Source organism: Musa acuminata, chromosome BXJ1-2 (assembly GCF_036884655.1).
Source record: "Musa acuminata AAA Group cultivar baxijiao chromosome BXJ1-2, Cavendish_Baxijiao_AAA, whole genome shotgun sequence".
NCBI classification, from domain to species: Eukaryota; Viridiplantae; Streptophyta; class Magnoliopsida; order Zingiberales; family Musaceae; genus Musa; species Musa acuminata.
The window spans coordinates 18,717,733-18,744,610 of record NC_088328.1 but is presented as its reverse complement, the minus strand read 5'-3'; the positions used below and the strand labels follow the sequence as shown (position 1 = coordinate 18,744,610).

At 38.6% G+C, this 26,878-nt stretch overlaps 4 protein-coding genes across 6 annotated transcripts; 2 read left to right on the top strand and 2 right to left on the bottom strand.

The window, feature by feature from the left end:
* Positions 1-3,910: 3,910 nt before the first annotated feature.
* On the top strand, positions 3,911-6,662 carry LOC135596643 (small ribosomal subunit protein eS4-like). The gene is made up of 5 exons (XM_065088707.1): positions 3,911-4,042; positions 4,943-5,020; positions 5,109-5,289; positions 5,463-5,560; positions 5,968-6,662. The coding sequence occupies exons 1-5, from the start codon at positions 4,040-4,042 to the stop codon at positions 6,403-6,405; spliced, it is 798 nt and encodes a 265-aa protein (XP_064944779.1). The 5' UTR covers positions 3,911-4,039; the 3' UTR covers positions 6,406-6,662.
* A 2,678-nt stretch (positions 6,663-9,340) lies between these two features.
* On the bottom strand, positions 9,341-10,789 carry LOC103975048 (heavy metal-associated isoprenylated plant protein 36-like). Its single transcript, XM_065088701.1, has 3 exons — positions 10,490-10,789; positions 10,322-10,394; positions 9,341-10,243 (listed from the first exon to the last, which is right to left on the bottom strand). The coding sequence occupies exons 1-3, from the start codon at positions 10,529-10,531 to the stop codon at positions 9,513-9,515; spliced, it is 846 nt and encodes a 281-aa protein (XP_064944773.1). The 5' UTR covers positions 10,532-10,789; the 3' UTR covers positions 9,341-9,512.
* A 1,671-nt stretch (positions 10,790-12,460) lies between these two features.
* On the bottom strand, positions 12,461-15,804 carry LOC135586218 (pentatricopeptide repeat-containing protein At4g15720-like). Of its 3 annotated transcripts, XM_065088694.1 has the most exons (3): positions 13,512-15,804; positions 13,025-13,376; positions 12,461-12,801 (listed from the first exon to the last, which is right to left on the bottom strand). In XM_065088694.1, the coding sequence occupies exon 1, from the start codon at positions 15,742-15,744 to the stop codon at positions 13,987-13,989; it is 1,758 nt and encodes a 585-aa protein (XP_064944766.1). In that variant the 5' UTR covers positions 15,745-15,804; the 3' UTR covers positions 12,461-12,801; positions 13,025-13,376; positions 13,512-13,986. The 3 variants fall into 3 exon arrangements, with proteins under 3 accessions (XP_064944766.1, XP_064944761.1, XP_064944760.1); XM_065088689.1 differs by having other exon boundaries at positions 12,876-15,804; XM_065088688.1 differs by having other exon boundaries at positions 13,025-15,804.
* Positions 15,805-16,089: 285 nt separating this feature from the next.
* LOC135596612 (sucrose nonfermenting 4-like protein) lies at positions 16,090-26,481 on the top strand. Its single transcript, XM_065088683.1, has 13 exons — positions 16,090-17,002; positions 17,732-17,819; positions 18,402-18,587; positions 18,682-18,816; positions 18,905-18,964; positions 20,297-20,386; positions 21,690-21,824; positions 23,542-23,686; positions 23,776-23,949; positions 24,538-24,601; positions 24,702-24,771; positions 25,997-26,114; positions 26,186-26,481. Exons 1-13 carry the CDS (start codon positions 16,878-16,880, stop codon positions 26,275-26,277), a joined length of 1,482 nt encoding a protein of 493 aa, XP_064944755.1. The 5' UTR covers positions 16,090-16,877; the 3' UTR covers positions 26,278-26,481.
* Positions 26,482-26,878: the final 397 nt, after the last annotated feature.

Below are 26,878 nucleotides of genomic sequence, written 5' to 3'. Positions count from 1 at the left end.
CAATAAGAATCAGATCGTGATGAGATCACGATAATGAGACCGATTCACCTTTAAACACAGATCCTAAATAATCCTGGTCATAGGTTACTCGAGAGGGATATCGAGATAATTGGACATACTAGTGTACTATATATCTATACATATGATGGAGGCAACTAGTCTCATAGTTGCTCATCTGGGGATAATAGGGATACAGTGCAGGTGCTCATTGGAGATTGAGTTCACTAATTGATCTGCTCACGGAATGCTGGATGGTTAATGATATATCATTATCAAATAATGATTCTATTGTCCTAGTAGTGTACCTGGTCCTTAGACTTGATATACCAAGGATGTCCTGAATGAGTACTTCACTCTTTGATACAAGACTTATATGTTTGAAAGTTTCAAATCTAGCACAACCGATCATCGAGAGTGGTAGTCTACATTACGAGGGCTATTGAGTGTCAATAGAGGATCATCTGCTCTCGGTGTCATGAGATGAATATCCCATATGTTCCTTCTCAGATAAATCCTTGGCTAGGGTCATTTGGATTGAGAGAGAAATAGTTCTTTGGGAGAATCCGATTAGAGCGAGACTTGAGTAGAAACTGTATGGATCTGACAGCACCATGCCCAATATAAGATCTTTAGGATATTAGATAAATTAGGGACTATAAATACACGGTAATTGAGGATAGTCAAGTCCAATGGATTGGATTCCCCTGTATTGTCTAGGGATTATATCGTTGTGGCCTAGTACATCCGCAGTTGATGAGCCGAGTGAATTATTATGAAGATAATAATTCATTAAGCCAAAAGGAGTTCTGACGGGTATAAGTCACAACCAACTCAATATTAGGCATACAGGGTCACACACATATGACAGACATTGTAATGAGTAGAAGTTTGAATATAAGATATCCGTCGGAGTCCCTATCTTTTTGGATATCCAATAAGCCCATGAATTATTGGATCTTATGGATGAGATCCAATAAGAGCCAATGAGAAATTATTGGATAAAGATCTACTAATCTAAGAGGCTTGGGTAGTTGGATGGAGATCTAATACCCAATAGGATAGGATCGATTAGAGATAAGTTGAGAAGAGACCTCTATAAATATGAGGGAACCAAAGGCTCATAGGCTAGAGTTCTCTTGGTTGTCGTCTCCTATTCTCCTCTCTCATTTTTTTCAGATAGTAGGCTTGGAGATTTGAGGAGTGTCGTCGCAGCCCTGCTGTGTTGATCACCACTAGAGAAGAGGATGCTTAACCTCATTCATCCTTTTCTACAGATCTTTAGAGATTAAGGGATATACGATCCCCTAGGTAAAACACAATCTTTCATATACATAGTTTTTAACTTTACGGATTTTGTATACCAATCTTCGTACAATGACGAACATAATTTATGAGAAATTTAAAGATTTTTATTTTCTGTTCTTTTGCTATGCATGTGATGTCGCCTCTAGATTTCCCTACAAGTGCTAATCATAGGTGCCCTATAAGCCAATCATGTGAGTGATGGTATATGTTACATGATACACATTTTTTTTGCTTATTATATTTTAATATTTTATCACTTTATATTGCTTGTTGCATATATATATATATATATATATATATATATATATATATATATATATATATATATATATATATATATATATATATATATATATATATATATATATTATGATGTTAATGGATCTGTGAAATGGGAATCAGATTGTGATGAGATCATGATAATGAGATCGATTCACCATTAAACACAGACCTTAAATAATTCAGGTCATAGATTACTTAAGAGGGATATCAAGATAACCAGATAGACTGGTGTGCTCTATACCCGTCCATATGATGGAGGCAGTTAGTCTCATAGCTATTCGTGTGAGGACACTAGGGCTACAATGCAGGTGCTCACTCGAGAATGAGTTCACTGATTAATCCGCTCATGAAATATTGGATGATTAATGATACCTTATTGTCAGACATCAATTCTGTTATCCTAGTGATATACTTGGTTCTTAGACTTGAGACACTAAGGATGTCCTGTATGAGTACTCCATTCTTTGAGACCGTACTTATAGGCTTGGAAGTTTCAAATCTGCACACTTAATCATGGGGAGTGGTAGCCAACCTTACGAGGACTATTGAGTATCAATAGAGGATCATTCACTCTCAGTGTTATGAAAGAAATATCCCATGTGTCCTTGCTCAGATAAATCCCTGGCCAAGGTCATTCGGATTGAGAGAGCAAAAGTTCTTTGGGAGAATCCGATTAGAGCGAGACTCGAGTAGAAACCATATGGGTCTGACAGCACCATGCCTGGTATATGATATATGAGATATTAGATGGATGAGAGGCTATAGATATATGGTAACTGAGGATAGATATGTCTAATATATTGGATTCCTTCGTGTCGTTTGGGGATTGCACCATGTCAATACTAACGAATCGTTCAAGCATCATACGATCAAAATCAAATAACACCTTTTCATAAGTGAATGATGCTATTAAATAAATCTAAATATAAAATATATTTGATATACTTTTATGATCTAAGATATTTGATTTTAAAACATGACTCCATATCAATTGTAAACATAAAAACTATAATTATGATATTTTACGAAAAACGTTAATATCATAAATTAAAATCAAGTAATGATATATCAAAGATTATAATAGCAAACCTTTTAATGTTATTAAAAAAATCTTTATATGATATGTAAATACACTATCATCATGTTTGAAAGAAACAATGATGCTTATTGCTTATTTATTGCTTATTTGTTAGGAGAACTAGACTCACATTCTCTTTTTTTTCTTATTTTTCATAGGCTCACTATAAGGAGAGATGTGAGAAATCAGTAATATCTCAACGTATAACTTAACATCACATATTAAGTTCCTAAGAGGTCTTATTTATTTATAAGGAAAAGAAAGAGAGTCCAGGATATAATTAGGAAAGTATCTTACATAAAAGGTTCTTAAGAAATTCTAATCAAAATCTAATTAAATTTATAATATATTATACCATATAGGATCATGTAATAAAAAACATTAATGCTAATCAAATAGAATTATCTAATTATAATATATATAGATCTCCTTGGAACATATTCATACCATCGACAATAAATATTGTCTTGTGGTCACACGTTTAAGACAGTAAGTTTTGATTCTGAGTGTTCTGTTATTTCTCCTTGCTCCATTGATTTCATGCTGATGCCAAAGCTTAGCTCTCACAAATGTGTGTAAATATTTATGCTAATCTTGTTGTGCCTTTTCTTACTGGGTGATGCTTGTGGTGCCTATCCGAACTACTTCTCTTGCAGTAAACTATTAATTCTGGGCTTTATGATGGTGACATTTAATGCTTTTACAATTTGGAAACCCATTCGATCCCATTTGGTGATACAAATTAAGGTTAAGTCTTGTTGTCATTAACTCTTAAATTCATTAAGAAACGCATGAAATTGCAGAAGGTTGGTGACATTCTTTTCAAGTTCCAATCTGTTTTTGTGTTGGGTTGAGGTATTTTTCATGCTTATTTTATATTTATTATTTTTGAAAATTTTCAACTCTTAAAAGTCTCCTTGGAATTCCTACTTACAATTTTTACACTGTCCAAATTCAGATGGTAATAAAAAAAGGTATTTAGAATTTATCCTCTATAAATTTAATTTTAACATATATATATATATAATTGTATGATTGATATCTAAGTTGATGTTTGTATATTACTAAGAGCCGATATTAGTGGAGAGTCAAAAGTGTCGATAACTCGTGTAGATAGCGCACCAAAGAAGCACGTGTGCCAAGTTTATTTCCGAGGAGTAAATAATAATAATAATAATAACATCGGATTGGTGTCTAACATGGTTCAGTTGGACCGGACCGGATTGGACCAGAACCGGAGTGGAGGCCACATCGAGTTGTTAAGTAGCGACCGCGCGTCACCTTTAGGGTTTCGTGTCGGCTTCTCGTGGTGTTCAGCGGCGCTTCCGAGCTCTCTCGAGAGGCGGCGAAGCGAGGCGGCCGAGATCCGGAAAAATGGTTCGTTTCGTTTCTCATCTTTTCCAGTGGCTTGATGAATTGCTTGTTTGTGTTTGCCTGCATATCTAGGGTTCATAGATCAGTCCTTCGTGTTGGTAATTTCTTATGCCCGGAAAAGCGTCGACATGTAGTGATTAATATATTGATCTCAGTAGGTTTGCATGGTTTTAGTGCCTACATTTTACAATGTAAGGGTTATATAGCTGATTTGACGTGAATCTGTGCAGTTTTAGATGGATTAATGTTTCTGGTATGTGCCTTTGGGGATGTTGGTGGGCACTGATTATTGAATATCATGTTTCATGCACCCTGAAAGCATATTTTTCGGTTGAAAACCTTTGTTCACTTGTCTGCATCTTGAATACTTCGTGATGAAGATTTTTTGTTGTGGCTAAGATTTCATAAAACTATGATTGGCAATCCTATATATCTTCTCTCTTTAACTTTGTTTTAGGAGCTGTCTTGTGGTAGTTTGGTACTGGATGGCTGCTGCCACCCTAGTTTTGATATGGTGCTCGAGGGTTCCAAGGAGACTAACGAAACGACACCAGTTCTAGACACGCAAACTGTCAAGGATCAGACGAAAACAATACGCTGGATTTGTAGATATCAAAGATCTCTAGCAAACAGGAACCTGTGACTTCTGTTTAGTCTTGTGGTGTCGTTTTGGCCTCGAAGGCACAAATTGGAAGTTTGATTGCTCCATGAGATGATTGTTTACAGAGCGGTGCTTGTCAAGAACCATGACAGGTCTTGATGGACTATTTTTTTAGAACTAGGCCAGTCATTTTTTCCTGCTTTCTAGGTGCCCATCAATATACATCCTAATTCTTCATGAAATACATGATCGTTCACTCTTTTTCTTGCTTGTTGGACTTAGTTTCATTTGATGCACTTCAGGCCAGGGGATTGAAGAAGCATCTGAAGAGGCTCAATGCCCCAAGGCACTGGATGCTAGACAAGCTTGGTGGAGCTTTTGTAAGTTAAAAATCTTTTCCTTGAAGTACTTCATCTTGTTTCATTTGTTTATGCAGTTGTCTGAGTACCAGATTTTATTATCGACTAGGCTCCCAAACCATCATCTGGCCCTCATAAAGCCAGGGAATGCTTGCCCTTGATTCTTATTTTAAGAAACAAGCTGAAATATGCTCTAACATACCGTGAAGTCATTGCTATACTGATGCAACGCCATGTGATGGTGGATGGAAAAGTCAGGACCGACAAGACATACCCAGCTGGTTTCATGGGTATGCAGTCAACCCTATTTTGATGTAATATGCTTAGCTGTTTTTCCAGTATCGGTTTTGTTTACCCTAAAATCACTTTGTTTATATTTAATTACATCTAGTTTATGATGTAGTGCATCTTCATTATGTTTATTTTGGTGGATTTTTTTTGTAAAATTGTCTGAAATCTGCAGATGTTGTTTCAATCCCCAAGACAAATGAGAACTTCCGCCTTCTTTATGACACCAAGGGACGCTTCCGTCTTCATTCGATAAGGGATGAAGAATCCAAGGTCTGTAGACATTATAGTTTATTCTTTTATAAATTGTTTGTTGAACTGCTCACAACAAATTTTGATTTTAACTTCTACTATAGAAGAAAATTGCCTGTCGAAGATTAGTCATGTCTCTTGTGTATTCTTATTATTGGTCTACTTGTCAACTATGTTTCTTATGGTTTGAAACAATAATAGTTCTATGTTATATGAATGTGTAATGGATATTATATGGTTTGAAACAACTATTTAAACTGCTAAAACTTGTAATGAATAATATCACTAGTTATATGAAGGTAAAATCATTGGCATGCCTTTAAGGATCAATTTTCTGCTATATGAAAATCTAATATGTGAATATAAATGATAATTAGTTCTTGAGATCTTTTACTGTGTTAAAAAAGCCTTTTTTTTCTACTCCACAGTTCAAGCTTTGCAAGGTTCGCTCTGTCCAGTTTGGACAGAAGGGCATTCCCTACCTGAACACTTTTGATGGTCGTACCATTCGCTACCCTGACCCTCTTATCAAGGCCAATGACACCATCAAGCTTGATTTGGAGACCAACAAGATTGTGGACTTCATCAAGTTTGATGTTGGAAATGTTGTCATGGTGACTGGTGGGAGAAATACCGGTCGTGTCGGTGTGATTAAGAACAGAGAGAAGCACAAGGGGAGCTTTGAGACCATCCACGTCCAAGATGCCACCGGCCATGAATTTGCAACTCGCATGGGCAACGTCTTTACCATTGGTAAGGGCACGAAGCCATGGGTGTCACTTCCCAAAGGCAAGGGTATCAAGCTCAGCATCATCGAGGAAGCAAGAAAGCGCTTGGCTGCTGCCAGTGCAACTGCCACTGCTTAGACCTGCTCTGCGACCGCCGGAATTTTTGTTTTATGGTTTGTTATTTGCTGCGGAAAGGGATGGTCATGACAACTCGAATTTGGACCCTTTTTCTTTTCTTATTACTTGCATGCCAATTTCCCTTTGGATGATTAGTAGAAAATGAGATGTTTGTCATGGTTGTAGTTTCATGAGCAGGGTTGTTTTAAGTTTCACCATTTTGCCAGTCAAACTGTTGAATTCGGATATCTATTTGGTTGAGAACTATTACTCTTTCATTCTCTGGTGTAGAAGATTGAAATTGGATTTTGTGTTACACGTATGAAAAATGGTAAAAATTAGGAAAATTTGAAATGGCTAAGTTTTGGGCAAATCAAGGAAAGTGGCAAACAGAGTATATATGTCTTGGAACAAAAGTCACGTTTGTATTGTTCCATGCTTGACTAATCAATCTTGGGTTACCGTTTTGCTTAAAGCTGGCAAATATTACTGCATGTCTCAGAATTTTATTCTTCAAACAAGAGAGCTTTGCACCAGCCAACAAGTCTCTCTTCTTTTCTCTTCTCATTCTTCATTCCACTTCTTTTCTCTTCTCATTCTTCATTCTATTCCATTCTTTCTTGATGTAGAAATTATTGAAATTATGAGGGAGTCATGTGTATTGATCCTTCTTATTTTGTATCCTTATATTCTTGATCTTACTCCAAAATTGTTCTGTCAGAGATTAGAGCAACAGAAAGGAAACCTCCTCCATTTCCCTATCATATTTCATCTTGCTAATTGCTATGTATATACTGACACTTGTATTTATATAAAAATTATATAATGATGTTCTGCAGTTCTACAGTTACAAATGTCTGATGGAGAGAGAGAGAGAGAGAGAGATCCCATAGAAAGGGTAAGGAGGGGTATAGGACTTCCTTGCAGTGGCAAAATATTCTCTTAGGGGTTGAGAGAGAGAGAGAGAGAGAGAGACAGAGACAGAGAGCTCCCATAGAAAGGACGAGAGGGGTATAGGACTTCCTAGCAGATCAAAAATTCTCTCTAGGGTTTAGAGAGAGAGAGGAGGGTTTAGGACTTCCTTACAATATGAAAATATTCTCTTTAAGAGAGAGAGAGAAAGAGAGAGAGAATATGACAAGAACTGGGTCCAGATTTATGTCACAAAGATTTGCTTTGGAGTTAATATCTTTCCTAGGCTATTTCCCCCCTCAAGACAAAATATTTATGTCACAAAATATTCTCTCTTAAGGGTTAAGAGAGAGAGAGAGAGAGAGCATATGACAAGAACTGGGTCCAGATTTGTCACAAAGATTTGCTTTGGAGTTAATAATTCTTACATTGCAAAATATATTTCCTAGGCTATTTCCACCCTCAAGACAAATCCACATGTCTCGAAACTTCACAGAAGACATGGCTGCTGTCTGATGATGCTGAGAGAATTCCATCTCAGTTCTGCAATTGTCTCTTCCACTGTTGTTCCTTCGCCACATATCATGATCTTTACAGAATTAGGTAAGAAATAAAATGATCTCAAAGGGTGTGGAATATAGTAGGGATATATGATGCACACCATCGGCAATGCTTTCCCAGGGGTTAAGATAAAAGTAATGCATGGAAATTTGGCCATATCGCAAAAGTAGATGCCTTTGTTGTTGGCAGAGATGCTACCTTTGGTGGCAGCAAGTGGTGTGGGAATGGCATCATCACCCACAAAGATACCACATCATAACTCCCATCCCCCATTTCTCATGTTCCTTTCAGTTTCTAGAGGAGTCTTGGAAGGACAAAGCATCCATTGGAGAGGCTGAGTCTGGGCCAAAAAGAATCCAGCCATGGATGGTGGCCATGTGGGAAGTCAAAAAGGATTTGGAACACTGTGATGATGCCTAGTGGTATATAAATTTATGGAGTTACATCTTGTACAAGTATCTATAGACTCCCATCTCAGGAACATTCATAGATACAAAGGCATGGAAATTTAATTATATGGAAATACCTCAAGTGCATGCATGCTCTGAATTTGAGCGCTCTTACAAATCAATTAGTACTCACACACCTATGCCAACTGTACAGATGTGGATTGATCTCAGGGGGGAGTATTTGTGAAGTAGAATTGTGATGATTTAGTGAGATGGTTGGTTGGTAACTTCATTTGGATGTAATCTCATGCTCTCCTTTGATTTGTTGCTTTCATGAGTTGACTTTTAGCATGGTTTTGAGTCACCTGATCCTGCTTCCTGTTTGCCAAAAGGAGTCAACCTATCATCGCTGAATGATCAGCGGAGCAGAGGAGTTCTGCTCCACGCAAACCCCCACGAGAGACATGATGTATTTATTTATTTTCATCAAGGTTCGTAATATCGTGTCGTACCGGTATTTCGACCTGGGCTCGATACCGGTATAGTACGGTATACCGAGCGGTACACCCAGATGTATCGAGCGGTACACCCAGGTGTACCGAGTACTGTAGCACTCGGACCGATAACATGCGGTACAGTGCTACAGTGCACTCGGACCGGTAACATGCGGTCCGCATACCGACAATCTGTTGGACCGGTATGTATCACCCATACCGGGCAGTACAGTTCGGTACTGCAGACCCTAGTCTTCATCGTTACCCGAGGGATAATATTTGGTGAATATATGATAGTATCGAAGTGAAAGATCCCAGTTTGTTATATTAAGAATATAGATACGTAGATTATGTCTCGACTATCGATTTGAATAAGATTAATAATAAATTATTTATTATAATTATATTAAGATCCTTATATTTTTGAAAATGAAATATTTAATCTTATTTTTTATTGCTCAATTAATATATTTTATTGCTCAATAAATATATTTTATTTTAATAAAAAAAATAAAATTGCTCTGTTTTTGGTTTGTTCAATAGAATTGCTCAATAAATATATTTTATTTTAATAAATATAAAAAATTCACGAACTAGAAGTTAGATTAATCCTCTGTTTTTGGATTAACTTCGAACATTATTTACATGATAAAACAAAACAACAACAAAAGCTGCAGCGTCAATACAATACACCGAAATCCGACTCGATAAGCTCGACTCCATTGACCCATGCATCGTACTTGAAGGGCCGGTGATAAAGGAAAGGTATATACTACATGACGCTGCAAGCATTGGCATTCTCTTCGCTGAAGATGTAGCAAGAGCCGGGGGCGGCCGTGGAGTAGACAAAGTTGCCGTGCTGCATCGGCGCCGCCGGGTGGTACGCTCCGCCGTAGTTGTTGCTCGGATGCACCGAGCTGTAGCTCACCACGTAAGATGGCAGCTGTGAGGTGCTGTAGAAGGGAAGGTTAAGTGCCGGTGGGATCGCAAGGCCGCCTGCTGCTTTCTTGCCGAACTCTTGAGGAGGCCCTCCGGGTCCACCAGGATTGCCACCGCCTCCACTGTTGTTGTTGTTGTTTGCGTTGTGGCTCTTCTTCCCCTTCTTCTTGCCGCCACCTACATTGGTGGCGGCAGCCTTCTCCGTTCCATTCGGTTTCTCCTGCGCCGGAGGCGGCTCCTTGTCGTCGCCCTTCGGGGATTCCCCCTCTGGCTTATCGGGAGCTTCGGGGGAGCTCTCTTCGCCGGAGGAGCTTTGATTGTTCTCGGGGACCTCCGGTGGCGCATTTGGCATGCCATCACTCTTGTTCTTGCTCTTCTTTTTCTTCTTCTTCTTCTTCTTCTTGCCACCCCCGCCCCCACCGGCGTTCTCATCCGGCAGCGGCTCGGGCCAGAGCTCGGCATGCTTCCCCGACTTGGTGAGCTTCTTTACGAGGGTTTCCGCAGCCACGTTTCCGATCACCACAACCTTGTGCTGCTGCGGGCCGAAGCTAATCCTGTAAACCCCTGAGGAACACATGTTCATGTCTACAGTGAGAGACTGAGGAGAGAGAGAGAGAGAGAGAGAGAGGTGTTGGACAAAACCTTCCATGTTTAGGATTCTCTTCACCTCCCTCTTGCAGCCTTCACAGTGGGTGGAGACCTTCAAGGCCAAAGTCTGCAGCATCACCAAAGAACCAGCTTCACTTCTCAGAGTCCAAGCAAAGGAAAGAAGCAGAGGAGAGTGACAAGGAAGAGATGAGGTAGTAATACCTGGTATTTCAGTGGTTCAGGACCTTCTTCGGCTGCTGCCATGGGGAGAGAGAGCAGAGGGGGAGGAAGAAGAGTTTGGCAATGGGGAATCAAAGCTGGCGGAGACCAAAGGAAAAGGGGGGGGTGAAAAGAGCGAGAGAACAGGGGGAGGGGAGTGGAAGAGTGTGGGCCGTGGAGGAGGAATGAAGCCACTCCATTTGGATTGTAACCTGAGATTGGATTTTAAGGACCACCAACTGTTACTGTGAAATGAATCTCATAGGTTAAAGCACTCATGATCTTTATTCTCTTTTCCTTTTGTTGTTAAATCTCACCAATTTTCTACCATCATCAGTACTACAGAACAAAAAAGAAAAAAAAGAGGTAAAACGATAAATACTTTTTGGATTTACCTTCATTTTGTGATGATCCACTCATCTGTAATACCTTTCTCATCAATCCTAACCTTGGAGATTAACCTCAAAAAGATGGTGACAAGATGGCTATTTCATTTGTTAATCACTCTATCAGAATTCCAAATGATAAGGCAAAAGAATTATCATTCCAAGTTTAATCTGTTCTACCAGATGGCCAACAGACATCACATAATCATGTTTTAGCTATCTATCCAAAATTAACAATCTAAATCTGTGTCTTCCATCAAACCTTCAATGACAGTAAAAGACAAGGAAGAAGAAGAAAAGGCACGAGAACAAGAATTAAGAGAGCAGAAGACCAGATTTGGCACACACCATTATGATTACCCTTAGTGCAGATTTTGGAGAATTCAGGAACATTAATGTTTATGCATTAAATTGAGGCAATGGGCATGGTTGGTGGAACTGATATAAATCCTCTGTTTTTATCCTGAAGGAAAAGAAAATTAGAATGGTTGTAAATTATAAGATGCCTCATGATCACATGCAGCATTCTTGCCAACCTATCAACGTTCAGAAGTTCTCGGTGGATGAGAAGATGGGAATCATTTCCACTGTTGATAGTGTCATTGTTAGGTGTAGATTGTGCTGCACAAAGCTAATTGCTAACATCAGCTAACCTCAGAAGGAATGCCATGGTCTCTCTCTCTCTCTCTCTCTCGCATTAAATTCTCTTAGCACAAGGCAGGAAAAGTGAAAATATTCCAATGCAAACTTCTCACCGACACTGTAAGCTACACAGCCTAGTGATCGATCTCTTTCTACAAAGAACGAACAAAAGGAATTCGCTGAAACCTCATGCATGCAGCATCCAAGATGAGCATAATATCAACTAGAAGTCATTTAAACATGAGAGGGTCACTGGAGCTCTCTGAGCTCCAACCAGGGGATTGCAATTGAGATTTGTCAATAGAAGCACTAGTGGTGGTCCATCACACTTTTGGTAAAGAGAGTACCTGGTGCTGTTGCTTGAATATGTGAGAGAGAGAGAGAGAGAGAGAGAGAGAGAGAGAGGGAGAGGTGTCATCATAGTGATCCATGGTGTCTAAATGTACTTGAATCATATCTTGTAGGATGACAACACCTCAACTTTCTGGGTAGATGATGGGCCATCAGGAAGTCCTGTCATGTTTAGCGGTATAAGTCAAACTTACATGGAGTAGAATCCTTCAATCAAGAGAATAATTTTTCTCTTTGTTTCCTACCAAAATTGTTAATTGTCAGTATTAAACTAATCCTCTGATCACAAATCAATGGAGTAGAGACAAGCAAGAGAAAAGTTATGTTTGTTTGGCTTCAGTGCCCACTTTCTAAGAGAGAATACAGAACAACTGTTTACAGCGACCAAAAGGTTGTCCTTAATTTCCACATGATAATTTTAACCCTAACTTTCTTGAACAATGCAATTATGTTGCTCATGATATTTTAAATAGCCATAAAAAATGTTCAGCAATCAAAATTTGCCAACTAAATATACACATCTTGGATCACATCAGAATTTTTTTTCAGTGGGTTAGAGTTATGTGATCAAAGTGTACCAATGAGCAAAGCATAAGATGCCAAGATCAGCAGAGCATGGCTGATCAGTTGATTCTCCCATTAATCAATGGTTTTAGTCCACTCACAAGCTATCAATTTGGAAAGGCAGTATAGGAGGATGTAGTTAGGTGCATCAACTATCCAGTAAACTTAGGCTTCTGATGTACTGCAGCTTATAGATATGTAATATTACCAATATAATATCTCAGTGATGCAAATAATTCTCCATGTTTGCTCATCTTTAAGATTTCAGCCTGCCAATGACTTCAGAACTTAATGCCACCTTGATGCTATACTCCTTTGCTGTCAACATCTTCATTAAAGATGATGCTTCGCTGCTAGTATTTATGTTTGTTTCTGAAGCAAAAGAAAGAAAAACTTGTATTAGTAAAAAAAAAAAAGGATGATAGATGAATAGGTGATGAGCCTACCTCATCAGCCATACAGAAAAAAGAGAACCCTGAGGTTCTATCCAAAAAAAGCCATCTGCTAGTATTTGTGTTAAAAGTTCATGCGGTTGCTTCATGAAAATTTAGTGCTGCCCTATGGTAATGATCAATTCTAATTTTATAAAATTTACCTGGTGCACAAAAAATCATGACAATAGGGATAATAGAGGATATGCTCCTTTGTATCAACAAATTCTGAGAACGAAATGCTGACAAAGCAACCTCCATTCAGCTGATACGACTTAATTTTCAATGCAGTTACTGTCTCTATCCTTGTCAGTTCATCCTACATGCTTGCTTTCCCCTCTCGCTTTCTTTCTCTCTTATGTCCATTATGAATCATCTTAATCTATATCCTTCACCATCACAAAAGTGTAGACCAATGAACAAGACTCCTGTCAATGTGAGATCTGGAAAGGATCGATACATGCAGTCTTATCCTTGTAAACAGAGACACTGTTATCACGCCTCAAGCTTTATCACCTAGATAACAAAAGAAGCAATCTTAGTGACACTTCACCATATTATCAGCAACTATTCATACAGCTGCACTCAGCTGAATTATCCTCATTTAGGATTTCACATGGAAGAATAGGATCAGAAATGATAGGTGAACACCTTGATGATCCTCACAATTCCATTTTGTAGAAACCCAGCCAATAAGACCCTTAATAGGCATCCAGATAGCAGACTGATCACATTGTCTTGCATGCCAGACGTATTCAAGTGCTGGTGCAACCAACACATAGTAAATAGGGTTTTTGTGTTGATACTGGTACAATCGTTAGCAATCTCTGCAGGTGCCAGACCCATCCTTGAACAGGTGAATGAAATCCATTCAAGTCCACTTAAGCTCCCTCTTAACAATGTCACTGATCAGCTTAAATGCCTGATGACAGTCCCTAACAGCCTCAAGTTATTCATCACCCTGATGGTCATTCCTTTTCCTCTCACCATGCACTCCAACCATCACTCTGTTCCCTTTCTCTCCTTAATTCCATTTCTTACAGAAACCCCAGCCATTAAGGTCCTCAAGAGGCATCCAGATAGTAGACTGGTAGCATGTCATGCTTTTGTGTAGATAATGATACAATCACCAGTAATCTCTGCAGGTGCAAGACCCATTCTTGAATTGATGAAACCTATTTAAGTCCCTCACCACAAGCTCCCTCTCAACAATGTCACTGATCAACTTAAATGCCTCATGACAGTCCTTACACATCCTCAAGTTCTTCATCACCCTGATGGTAATCCCTTTAGGTGTGCTTATAAGCCCAAACCCCAAAGCCAGCCTCTCACTGTGCACTCCAACCATCACTCCCTTTCCTTCCTCTCCCTCCTCCACACCATCCAACCCCCACCCATTCCCTCCACCAACATATCCCCTCTCCCTCATCCTTCTCTCCAACTCCTTCAACAACTCCATCAACTCCACCTGTCTTGGACCAGCTGATGAAACCTCCCCAGTGTAGAACACATAAGCTACATCCTTGAGCTCAACCCAACTGCAAGCAGGCTCCTTCTTGATCCCCCGCCTGCTCATCTCGGCCCAAATCCTCGTCGCACTCTCCAACTGCCCAACTGCCACATAGGCATTCGACATTGCCACATATGCACCAGCCACGTCTCGGTTGAACTCTGCAAGCTTCTTCCCTGCCTCAGCTGCAATGTCCAACCGCTGGAATGTCCTGCAAGCCGAGAGCAGGGAACTCCATATCATCAGAGCATCATCACCTTCAGCCTTAACTTGTTTGGAGAGCTCGTGGGCTTCATCAAGACGACCTGCACGGGCAAGCATGTCGACCACACTGGTATAGTGTCTCATGCTCGGTGCAATGCCATGTCTGTCTCTCATTGAATTCAGGTGCAGGAGGCCAATGTCCACGAGGCCACAGTGATTACAAGCATGGAGGACGCCAAGGAGGGTGATGCTATTAGGCTTCACTCCCTGAGCAATCATCTCATCGAACAGTTCCAGTGACTGGTTCCCAAGTCCATACTTTGCTGCTGCTATGATCATGGAGGTGTATGGGACTAAAGAAGGACACTCAATATGATCGAACACCTTTCTTGCATAGTCAATGGATCCACATTTTGAATACATGTCGATTAATGCGCCCGCAACAACCTCATTGGAATCATATCCACGGCAAACGATTGATGCATGTGACGATCTCCCCAAGCCTAGTCTTCCCACGCTAGCACAAGCATTGACGACACTGGAGAACATGAAGTGATTCGGAACCAAGCTCATTGAAGAGCTCGCTTGAAGGAATTCCCCGAAAAGAGCAAGTGCCTCATGGCCGCGGGCATTCTGAGCGTAGGCTGAAATCATTGAACCCCAAGAAACCACGTTCCTTTCGATCATGTCATCGAAGATCTTACGGGCATCGTCGACTTCGTTGGATTTGCCATACATGTCGAGGAGAGCAGAGGAGACGACGACGTCCGATCGGACGCCGCAGGTCTCCATCCGGGCATGGATCGTCCGACCCAATGCGAGGTCAGCAAGGCGAGAGCAGGCATTGATGGCCGTCGCATAAGTGAAAGGATTTGGCTGGGCCTCACAGTTCAGCATGTAATGGAACAGAGATAAGGCGTCATCGGGCCTGGCGACGTGGACATAGCCGGCCATCAAGGAGGTCCAGGATACCACGTCGGGCACGGTCATTTCGTCGAACAGCTTGTGTGCGTCAGGGACGGCCTCGCGTCGCACGTAGGCGTTGATGAGATGGTTGAAGACGGAGACAGTGCGGGCGCCCGACTTGAGGAGCGCGGCGTGGGAGGCGGCAACGGTGAGCAGATCAGAGGAGCCCCGTAGGCGGCAAATGATGGCGGAGTCCAACAACATCAGCTCTCACCAAACTGTTCTCCACCTCGGCGGCCACAATGTGCCATTAAAGAGAGGGAAACAAACCTGCAACATAACGGACCGGAGGGCGGACCGGTTCGATGTACTCTAACCGGCCCAAAAGCCCAAGAATCTCGGTCAGCCGAAATGGGGCCCACAAGTGGGGAGAATCAGACCACACGATCTAGAATTGATGGTCTTGATCGCCCGATCAAGCGCTGCCCGCGTACCCTTTGTCTTTCTCTCTCTGCTGCCCTTCACCACCAACAAGAACCCCAGAAAAGGACGGCATATTAATTTTTATTTGGGATTTTTGCTTTCCGTTTTTGTTCTCTCGCTCTCTCTCCGTTCCTCTTTTTTTTTTCCACTTCCCTTTTCGTCGCCACACCTCTCTCTCTCTCTCTCTCCCGTCGCCACTTCCTCTCCCCGCGAGGATCGAGCCGATGTCGTGGAATACGGTGAGATTTGTCGACCCTTAACCTTAGGATTAGGGTTTCGGATTTGGCATCTCAGAATCTCTTGTGCGATCGTGGAATCGGAGTCCGGAGATCCATTTTCTGGTTGCTTCTGTTGCAAGGGCTAGTTGGGAATCCGATCGATTTCTTTCTGTTTCGTGGATCTCGCTTGATTTTTTGTTTGATTGTTGGAGTCGAAGGGCCTGCTGAGGTCAGAGCTTGGATTGAATCGGGGATGGTGGTTGGATTTGGAGTTTAGGGGATTTGGAAGTGGTTGCTCTGGTTGGAATTGTAGAGTTTGGTTGCTTTCTTTTTGGTTTAAGAAGTGTTTTAGGAAGTGAGATTTGAGTTGGAAGATACCTTTTCTAGCCGGCTTTGTGGTGATTTGATGCTATATTGGGCGTTTCGCGGCCTCCTGGCGTGGGATGTGTGATCACTGAGGGGTCCTCTGCGCGTGCTGTGGAGGATCCCGTTGCAGGAAGTAACTTATATTCAAGATGGGCTCTCTTTGCTCCTTTTTTTTCTGATATCGAACAGTAAAAATCCGGTAGAAGGTGGTGGGATGGTGGTCTTTTTGACTTGAGGCCGGAGATTGCATTTGTGGGTTATTGGTGAGGCGCAAAAGGAGGTTAGTCTGCGTACTGCTTTAGATTGGTTCATTTTAGGGGCGTGGACAAAATGTTTGCTCCAGGCACAGAAGTTTCACAAGAGGCAGCTGGTGTTGCTGGTGCCATGCTGGTACCAACGCGGTTTGTTTGGCCTTATGGTGGGAGAAGGGTCTTCCTAACCGGCTCGTTTACGAGGTTGGTTTTGAACTTTTCCTTTTTACTGCATTGAATAAACATTGATGTGTTTTTATGATTGTAAGCTATGAATCTATGTTTATTTTGTCTTGGAGCAAGCTTGAATTTATATATGAGAATCAAATTCTAATTTATTTTTAAACAATTGCTTGCCTGATCTTTGTATTCAAATTTAGTTATTCTTTTCACCATTGCTAATGAAGCTAGTATTGAAAGGCAAAAAAATATGAACCAGTTTTGTCCATTGCTACTCAAGTACAGCACTCAATGATGCAGGCGAATTAGATTAAAAATTTTGTCCATGGAAAATGTCTAAGAAAAATTCACTAGATAAATGATATGTTAATGAAATTACTCTTTCATCTGATCAAGCAATCTGTGGCATTCACAAACAGCCATTATCTTGGAGTTGGAACTATTGGTTTACCTTTTGTAGGAACAAATTGCTCGTAAACTTATATCAGATGCACTTCAGAAAATACCAAAAAAAACAACAAGTTTCAAGAAGGTGTATGGTTTATGTCTTTATGATTGATATGGGAATTAAAGATCAGGTGATGTTCAGACCCAACTATTCTAAGAATGTCAGAACACACATTGCAATGGCAGTCAAAAATAATGTGCTTCCTTTACGACTTTGTATCTGCTTGGTTATAGTACTTGTGGTTCATCTAGATTATCGTTTCACTGTTAACTTGAGCTGATGAGTTTGCAAATCACATGCATCAGGTGGTCTGAATATTTACCTATGTCTCCTGTGGAGGGTTGCCCAAGAGTGTTCCAGGTTATTTGCAGCCTTGCACCAGGATTACATCAGGTATACTCTTGGCCAATACACTGTTTTTATTGGATACTGCTTTTAAGTTTGCTTTTTATACTAAGGAACATCACTTTTTACATTATATATCTTAGGGTGATTTCTTTAGTCAGTCTTGGGTTCTTTTTGAATTTTTTTTTGGTGATTAAAGTACGTGTTATAATTTTTGTACAATTTGTTCATGCTTAAATTTTTGATATCAGTAGCACTTGGAGTTTAAGTGACACTGTTGTTGGCTCACACATTTAATCATGTGCTTCTGCATGCATGTTCTGGTATTAGACCATTTCTACCAATGTTTTAAACACCGGTAGAACTTGTACGTACCAGTTGGTATCACCCTTCTGACAAAGTGCTAATATTGAAACATGTAGTTCAATTCTGGCACAGTATTGACTTTTATTATTTTGTTCAATAATTACAAGTTGGTATATCATTGGGTATATTGATAATCTTTCTAGTCATAGGATAACAAAACTGGTGTAACTTGAGATTTGTGTTCTTGATTTCTTTGTTTATGAAGTTGTTCAATTATTCTTTGTTAGGATAGACATATTTACACTTTTGTCTTGTCAATTGCAGTACAAATTTTATGTTGATGGTGAGTGGAAGCATGATGAAAGTCAACCTTCTGTCACGGGAAACTATGGAATAGTTAACACTATCTATCTAACTCGGGAACCTAATCCCCTACCTCCATTATTAAGTCCTCGGACGCCTAATAGCAGAATGAGCATGGATGTAGACAACGAAGCCTTTCAGCATGTGGTAAGTGTTGATAACAAGCTTTGTTATGCATGCAATATGTCATTATTTAATCATTTTTGGTTTTTCTAGTGTATTAATTTGTTGTATTAAGCAGGTGGCAGTTTCAGATGGCACAGTGCAAGATGCTGCTATTAGGATTTCGGAGGCTGATATAAAGATATCACGCCATCGTATTTCTGGATTCTTGTCTGCACATACAGCTTATGATTTGCTTCCTGAGTCAGGCAAGGTACAAATGCTTCATTTGTAATCTAACTTTATATGATTTCTACATCAGGTGACATTTTCCAATGGTTTAACATTCATTTAAATCTCAGGTCGTTGCTCTTGATGTTAATTTGCCTGTGAAGCAGGCCTTTCATATCCTATATGAACAGGTATATACTTTTTGATGTTGGGCTGTCAATTATTATGATTGCAGGATGGCATAAAATGTTGTTTGCTCAGTTTTGTATATCTAATGTTGTTTGCTCAGTTTTGTATATCTATTTATATTAGGATAGGCTGACCTTTTACAGTTTCACATTCCTGGTGAAACACCTTGATTTGCATTGATGCATCAGCTGATGGTTCATTTGGCATCACAATTTTTCATATTAAACTTAAGATATGAATGTTCTGAAAAATAAAAATGGGAAAAGGATGAATAACTGGATGGGAAGTTATCATGCGGAAAATAACTATCTAATGATGATGGTAACATTAAAGGTTGCCATTGCCAAACATGTTAAGTTGCACACAACTTCATGTTAAAACGAAGGTTGGACAGAGATCTGGATTTTGACTGGATTGGCAGGAAGCTGGCATGCCTTTGTTCATTTTTTGGCTATTTTGGTGGTAATTACATTTTGAGCTGACTAATAAAGAAAGAATTTTTTAAGCACACACAGTTCTGTTTTTAATTTATTTTATTTTTTCTTGATGCTTTTGTCCTTCAAATTGAAGTAACATATAGGATTTTCTTCATAAATGTCAAGGGCTTAGACTTTTACAAGTTTTAAGTCTGGGTTTTACAAGTTTTAAGCCTTTGTCCACGTACAAAATATAATAGAGGAAGATGTCTAATTTTGCATGTGTTAACATATTTATGCACAAATAAGGTTCAGGCGCATCAGAAGAACTTAATTTGGGGCATCAAGGCCCTTGTCCGACAAGCTATGGTGAATTGGAAGGCCAAACTCATTGCCACTTAACATATAACTAAACGATTGTTGGTGCATAAACCATAATGATTCTGTAATGTTTTAGTACATTATGAATTATTAATTGATGAAATTTCTTCATTCTTCTGGATTTTATTGTGAGAGGAAGCAAACCACTACAAGTTATTTACTTGTCCTCATGAAATTTTGTGCTATTGTATGCTTTCTCCATCGCTAGTGTGTTGTTTTCTAAAATGCTGTCATAGTTAATTGATGCTATGCCATTGGATTTAATATTAGCTTTTTGGCCATATAATGCTTCCTCGATGATTTTTATTTCATTATTTTCTCAGGTTCTTTTTATCATTTTGAGTTCAAATAAGTCAATCTTAAAATTGTATTAAAAAAACAGAAACCACTGAAATGTCATCCGAAATTGAAACTGTAATTTTGAAACAAAAAATGAAGGATTAACCTACTAATGTTTGCAATTATTTCATTTATACCGATGCTCGTTTCTCCAGAATCATGTTTTTTCTCAATTTTTCTGAATAAAGACATTTTCAGGGGATATCTGTGGCTCCGTTATGGGATTCTTTGAGCGGACGATTTGTTGGTGTACTCAGTGCATTGGATTTTATTTTAATTCTGAGAGAGGTGTGTGTATAATATTTTCTGCCCCTGTTTATCGTAGATTCCATTTTGTATGATTGTAGTTTGAATAATCATTATGTTTAAAGTTAGCTATATTTCTCTGATCTTCCTTGGATATTAGATCATGAAATGGTAGAGATAAAGACATTTACTTTAGCTACCTTTGAGTTTTATTATAATGTTTGCTTCTATTCTAAAATAAATGTTTACTTTGATTAATAGAAAATCATGTATCTGAATGTCTAGCCAGACTATTTGATTATTTTTAAGATGATATTTAACAGAAATTCTGAAGGTAGTTCTTTCTAATTTGAAAATAAGGATTAATTTTCTATAGAAATCATAACTCTGGAACCAACTGTTTATGGATGAAGAAAGATAAAACAAGGAAGAATGCCCATCACGAAAGCTTCTGTTCTATACTAGTATACTTACGCCTCTAATTGATTTTTCAATTGAACCTTGCCATCTCCCTTTTAGCCCTTGGCTGACCTAATTGCCGAAAGCTCTCTGTCTTCTTTTCCTTCTCCTTTCTTGTCTCTTTCTTTACCTACCATGGATTCAAAGTGTGCTACAACAGGGTGGGGTTGTGCAATGTTGTGGCCTTCCAAGTGCTACATTAAACTTTGTTCCTTCACTCTCTAATCTTGCAAACCCTGTGTGAGGGTGTTAGTGGGGCATGTGATCTATAAGCATAATTGTAGATGATTTATGTATGTTGTTGTCATTGTTATTGACAATTGTTTCTGTAATTATGTAGATCAAGCGAGTAATAATACATGCTCAGAGTGGTAGTTGTTTGGTTAAGCAAGATCTTTTGAGTAAAATTCTTCCTAACAGATTATTCTCAATGGATTAAGTGCTTTCTTTTCAAATGTTATTTTGCTCGCTTTGGTTCAGTGAATTCTGTCATACTCAAAGAGTAGGCATTATGCATTCTTTGGGCCAAACAAAAATTTCCTTTGCTATGTTCAGTGCCAGATTTTTGTTTAGGTGTTTATACATGCTCAGAGTGGTAGTTGTTTGGTTAAGCAAGATCTTTTGAGTAAAATTCTTCCTAACAGATTATTCTCAATGGATTAAGTGCTTTCTTTTCAAATGTTATTTTGCTCGCCTTGGTTCAGTGAATTCTGTCATACTCAAAGACTAGGCATTATGCATTCTTTGGGCCAAACAAAAATGTCCTTTGCTAGGTTCAGTGCCAGATTTTTGTTTAGGTGTTTATCTTATTTCTTTTTCTTTTTTCTAGTTCCTTTTGATATTTCTATGTTTTCATTATGAATTATGAACTTTTTGCGACTTGCAGCTTGGAAATCATGGCTCAAACCTAACAGAGGAAGAACTTGAGACACACACAATATCTGCTTGGAAAGAAGGAAAACATCAAATTTACAGGCAGTTGGATGAGCATGGGAGACCAGTTCAAGGATGCATAATACACGTAAGCTATCGTGTTGTTTTGTCTCATTTAGTTATACTTTCAAACTAAATGCTTTGTTTGTTTTATCTTCATGTTGAAAGAGGAAACTAAAGGTTGACTAGCTTGTTAGTCCTATAATAATGAGCACTTACTGCTAACAGAACCTTAATTTTAAAAGTTTATAATAATGAACCTTACTGCTAAGGGATGTTTGACACCTCATCCAATATTGGCATTAAGGTCAGACACCTGATAGATCCCAATGGTTGACTGAATCTTCAACACAAAAGTGTTGGGACATTTTCTTCCCAACTATTGATAGAGAAATTGTGTAGATGACATGTCTAAGGGTCCACTAATTCCTGAAAGGAATCACCCTACTGGCTACTAGCACTAATCTATCTGCCATTGGTAGAGAGTCTATATATATCATCCAAATGATATTGCATTGAATTTTTTTTTTCTTTCATCAGGCAAGCATCTATTTGTTCATTCATTCATTCTTTTTTTCTTCCATTCATCATGTTCATAAATATGCATATATCATCACATAATTCATGATACGTTTTAAAATATAATTTTTCATGACAGCGTCAGTAACTTTATTATCTCAAGCTTAAAACACCATAAATAATTAGCATCATATTTTTGGCAATAAATTAGATGAGGCAAGCCTCTATAATAATATTTGGATAATCCTAGTTATCAGAATGCAAAGATTCTGTATTAAATTGGCACTTGACAGTAACTTCAGAGAATGTTAAGTAGATGTGTGCAATGCCCTCATATATGAGAAAATAGAGCAAGGATTACAATTTTGAATAATACGTACGGGCGGTATGTAGCGGTCCGTCAGCAGATCGGTACACGGACCGCCCACTACCGAGCGGTATATATATATATATATATATATATATATATATATATATATATATATATATATATATATATATATATATATATATATATATATATATGCGATGTCGTCTCGGTGACGTCGCCTCTTTCTCTCTAGGCGGGAAAAGGCGACGCTGTGTTGCCTCGGCAACGTCGCCGAAAAAGGTGACGCGACGTCGCCTCAGCAACGTAGCCGAAAAATTCTTTTTTGTTTATATATATATATATATATATATATATATATATATATATATATATATATATATATATATATATATATATATATATATATATATATATATATATATATATATATATATATATATATATATATCGTTCGGTATACAGTACCATACCGTATCGAGCGAATATCGAAACTCCGATATGGTACGATATTTCAATCTTTGAAATAGAGTATTCATGAAAAATGCTAAATGAGAATTTCTTGTGTGTTCAAAGATTATATCTTGGCCAACTAATAATTCCTTGACAGTGTAGTAAAGGATCACAATTTTGTTATGTTCTTGTTGGCCTGGATTTGTTTTATTGTGAAATATAGGACTACACTTTTTTTACCTTTCTTAATGATTACCTTAGCTAATTGCGGCATAAGGGGCTTTTAAGATAGATTCTTAAAGTTAATGTTATTTTTTCAGTGTCACTATTACTGTTGCATTTATATATTTAGATGCCATATTGATCTTATCATAAAGTCAGATACCATATTGAACTTATCATAAAGTGCTATTCTTTTGTCTAGGATTGTCCTGATGGTTTTTTGAATGATTATATACATAAATACCATATTAAACTCATTATAAAATGCTAATCTTTTCTCTAGGCTGGTCCGTATGATTCTTTGAAAGATGTAGCTCTGAAGATTCTGCAAAATAAAGTGTCAACAGTTCCAATTATCCATTCAACAGATCAAGATGGATCATTTCCACAGTTGTTGCATCTTGCTTCTCTTTCAGGAATCCTACAATGTAAGCAAAGTCTTGTTTGTTGTGTGTCTGTCACATCATTGTACACGGTCTAATGATGGACCTTAACAGTTTTTCTTCTCAACTTCCAGGTATCTGCAGGCACTTTAGACATTCTTCCAGTTCTTTACCAATTTTACAACAACCAATTTGCAAAATTCCATTGGGTACATGGGTTCCTCGAATTGGAGATCAAAGTGGACGTCCATTAGCCATGTTAAGACCAAATGCATCGCTCAGCTTGGCTCTTTCTTTGTTGGTTCAAGGTGGACTTTTAGCATGTTTATCTGATTTGTAAATTGTTGCAATGTCTTCTCCACTGCTCTAGCTTTAACATATCCTCTTTTTTTTTTTGCTTTGCTTTTGGTGTGGTATCTTGCTTTATTTTCTGATGGTTGGTCATTTTCATGGTGTGATTTCAGTTTCTCTATATCTTTTTTTGTTTTATTTCTAACCGGATGATCAGTGGTAAAAGTTTGATTTGGCTATACCATATTGATTGATTTCTTTAAAGCTTTATGCTTTAATAAGGAACATGCTTTAGGTGAAATAAAGCATGCCAATGAAGAACATGCTTTACGTTAACATGCTTTAGGTGAAATGATAAGGATCATGCTTTACGTTAACTTTGAGCTTTATGCTTTTGAGGGTTGATCATGCCAATGAAGAACTTATTGTTAACTTGAGAATGTATTATTTTGAGCCTGGTATCAATGTGCCTTTTTTTCCTAAGACCTTTGAGCTTTTTTATATCACTTCTAACCTCAAAGTTAACGTTAACCTTATCTATAAATTTGCAAGTACATAAATTGCATATCAAGTTTCTAATGAGTTCTAGTACCTTTTGTCTACAGCTGAAGTTAGTTCAATACCCATAGTTGATGACAATGATTCTTTGGTGGATACATACTCCAGAAGGTATGCCAAATTGCCAGTTCTGCATTTCCACTTTCCAGTGTTTTTATGTTCCTTCTATTTGTTGTTCGGTGAATGTGGGAGGTTTCTGTCATCTCTGCAGTGACATCACAGCTTTGGCTAAAGACAGAATTTATGCGCAGATACACCTTGATGAGATCAGTATTCATCAGGTAAACATGTAGAACTTATTCTTTTATTAAAACAATCCTACCCTAAAGTATTCATCAGCATTCCTTTCTTTGAGTAAAAGCCATGCCAACATGCCATCAGCACTTTCTGGGACTCGAGGCCAGAGTGGCTGTGATTTAAACAGAATACTCTTGGGGACTTGAGAGGCCATGGAAGCTGTGATTTAACCAGGATAAGAAGATTGACTGGTATTCTGGGGTATAATAGACCTTCAATGGTCTGCGGAGGGGTGACTGATATGAGGTCCATACCACAAATTGAGTTAATGACATAGTCTGGCATGCTCAAAGGATCACGAGGTCCTTATCCAGCTGATCTCATGTCCTTGATTGATGAGGAAAAGATTAACAGGCACTGGGTAGTTGATTGCCAGCTTAAGGTAGATTTGGACATGGTTTTCACCAAACAACAGCTTATTTAGTAGATGTTGCCCTGAACAAATGTCAATTGTGAGAAATTCATCTCCCTCAGTTAGAAACAATAATACTATAGGATCTTAAAAATTGTTCCACTAGGAGGACAAGGTCATGTAAATTTACTACAGGCAACTCTCGGGTGTGGTGTTTTAGTAAAATGCAGCCCTCACTGTACGACAGGTGCCTAGATGCCAATTTTAAATTTTTTAGTCATCTCCTTATCAAGTGGATTGACTATGAATGACTGATCACATTGTAATCTTTTACCGATTAAAATTTGGGTTACAGACACCAATAGATTAAATGTCAACAACCCTTTCTCTCTTTGATTCATACAAGCCAAGGTTAATGGCTTTTATTTTCATAACAGACAGCCTTGAATTTTCCATTATGTGCTAACTCTTACAATGTGATTGGAAGGAAGCGATGTAAGAAATAAAAATTTAGGTTCTCGTTTGGTATAATAGATCACCTTTTTAACATTTTATTCCTACATTTTATTCATTTCTTTAGGGGCGGTATTTAAAGTTGATCAAATACTGCTTAAGCTAAACTCTATATTGCTCTTGGAAATAGATCAGTGGCACTATGTTATACTAAACCAATGATCTAGAATTTGTGAAACATTGTACAAAAAGCTTTTATCATTTTTTAACATTCTAGGAACTTCCGCTGCTGTTATATGAATTGATGTAAAACAACCATAGTTCTTGATAAATTGTGTCCTATTTTTGTTTACTCAATGACCTAACTGAATGGATATTTCTGTTCTTTTCTATGCCAAAATTAGGCACTGCAACTAGGGCAAGATGCAAACTCACCGAATGGGTTTTTTAACGGTCAGAGATGCCAGATGTGCCTCCGCACTGATCCTTTACAAAAAGTGATGGAGAAATTAGCAAATCCTGGTATAATATGGTCATTGTGATGTTAGTTTTCATGTGTTTGTTATCTTATGCCCATCTTTGATTGGTGACAGGGGTGCGACGAGTTATCATTGTTGAGGCTGGCAGCAAGCGTGTGGAAGGAATAATTTCACTTAGCGATGTAATTAGGTTCCTGCTTGGTTAGCCACCAAATCATTGACATCTTACGAGCCAATTGAGGCTACTGTTGAAACATCACTTTTTGGTGAAGAGTGCCTGTCATCCCATCTTTTTCTTTCTTCTGTGATTTATTTAGTTGGATAGGCCACGACGGTGCCATGTAGAAGGCTGCAAGGGGGTCTGTAAATGTTTAGGACATTCAGTTTTATTTTTCTCCTCCTTACCCTCATCTCTCTTGATCATCATCATTGGTGTCAGATATTTGCTGTTATGTGGGCTTGTAAGGGGCTATACTATTTGTGCCCAGAGAATTCATCAGATGATTCCAACAGGCAGGCATGATGTGAAAAGAATGTTGGGGTTCAGATCCTTTAATGGTATCAGAGAAATGATTTCTAATGCCACAAGCAACATGATGAATCATTGCCATCAATGAAGCAGCACTCAAAGAGGATGTTCTATTACTGGGATCCACGGCAATGGAAGTGGAGGATCAAAGTTGGATTTCCACAACTGTTGAGGTTATTTTATCCTTTAAGAACTGTTTTTGTTTCCTTCTAAATGTTGTCATTGATCAGTAATGTTTGATGGTATTGCATGATTGCAAGAATCAGTGCTGACGTATC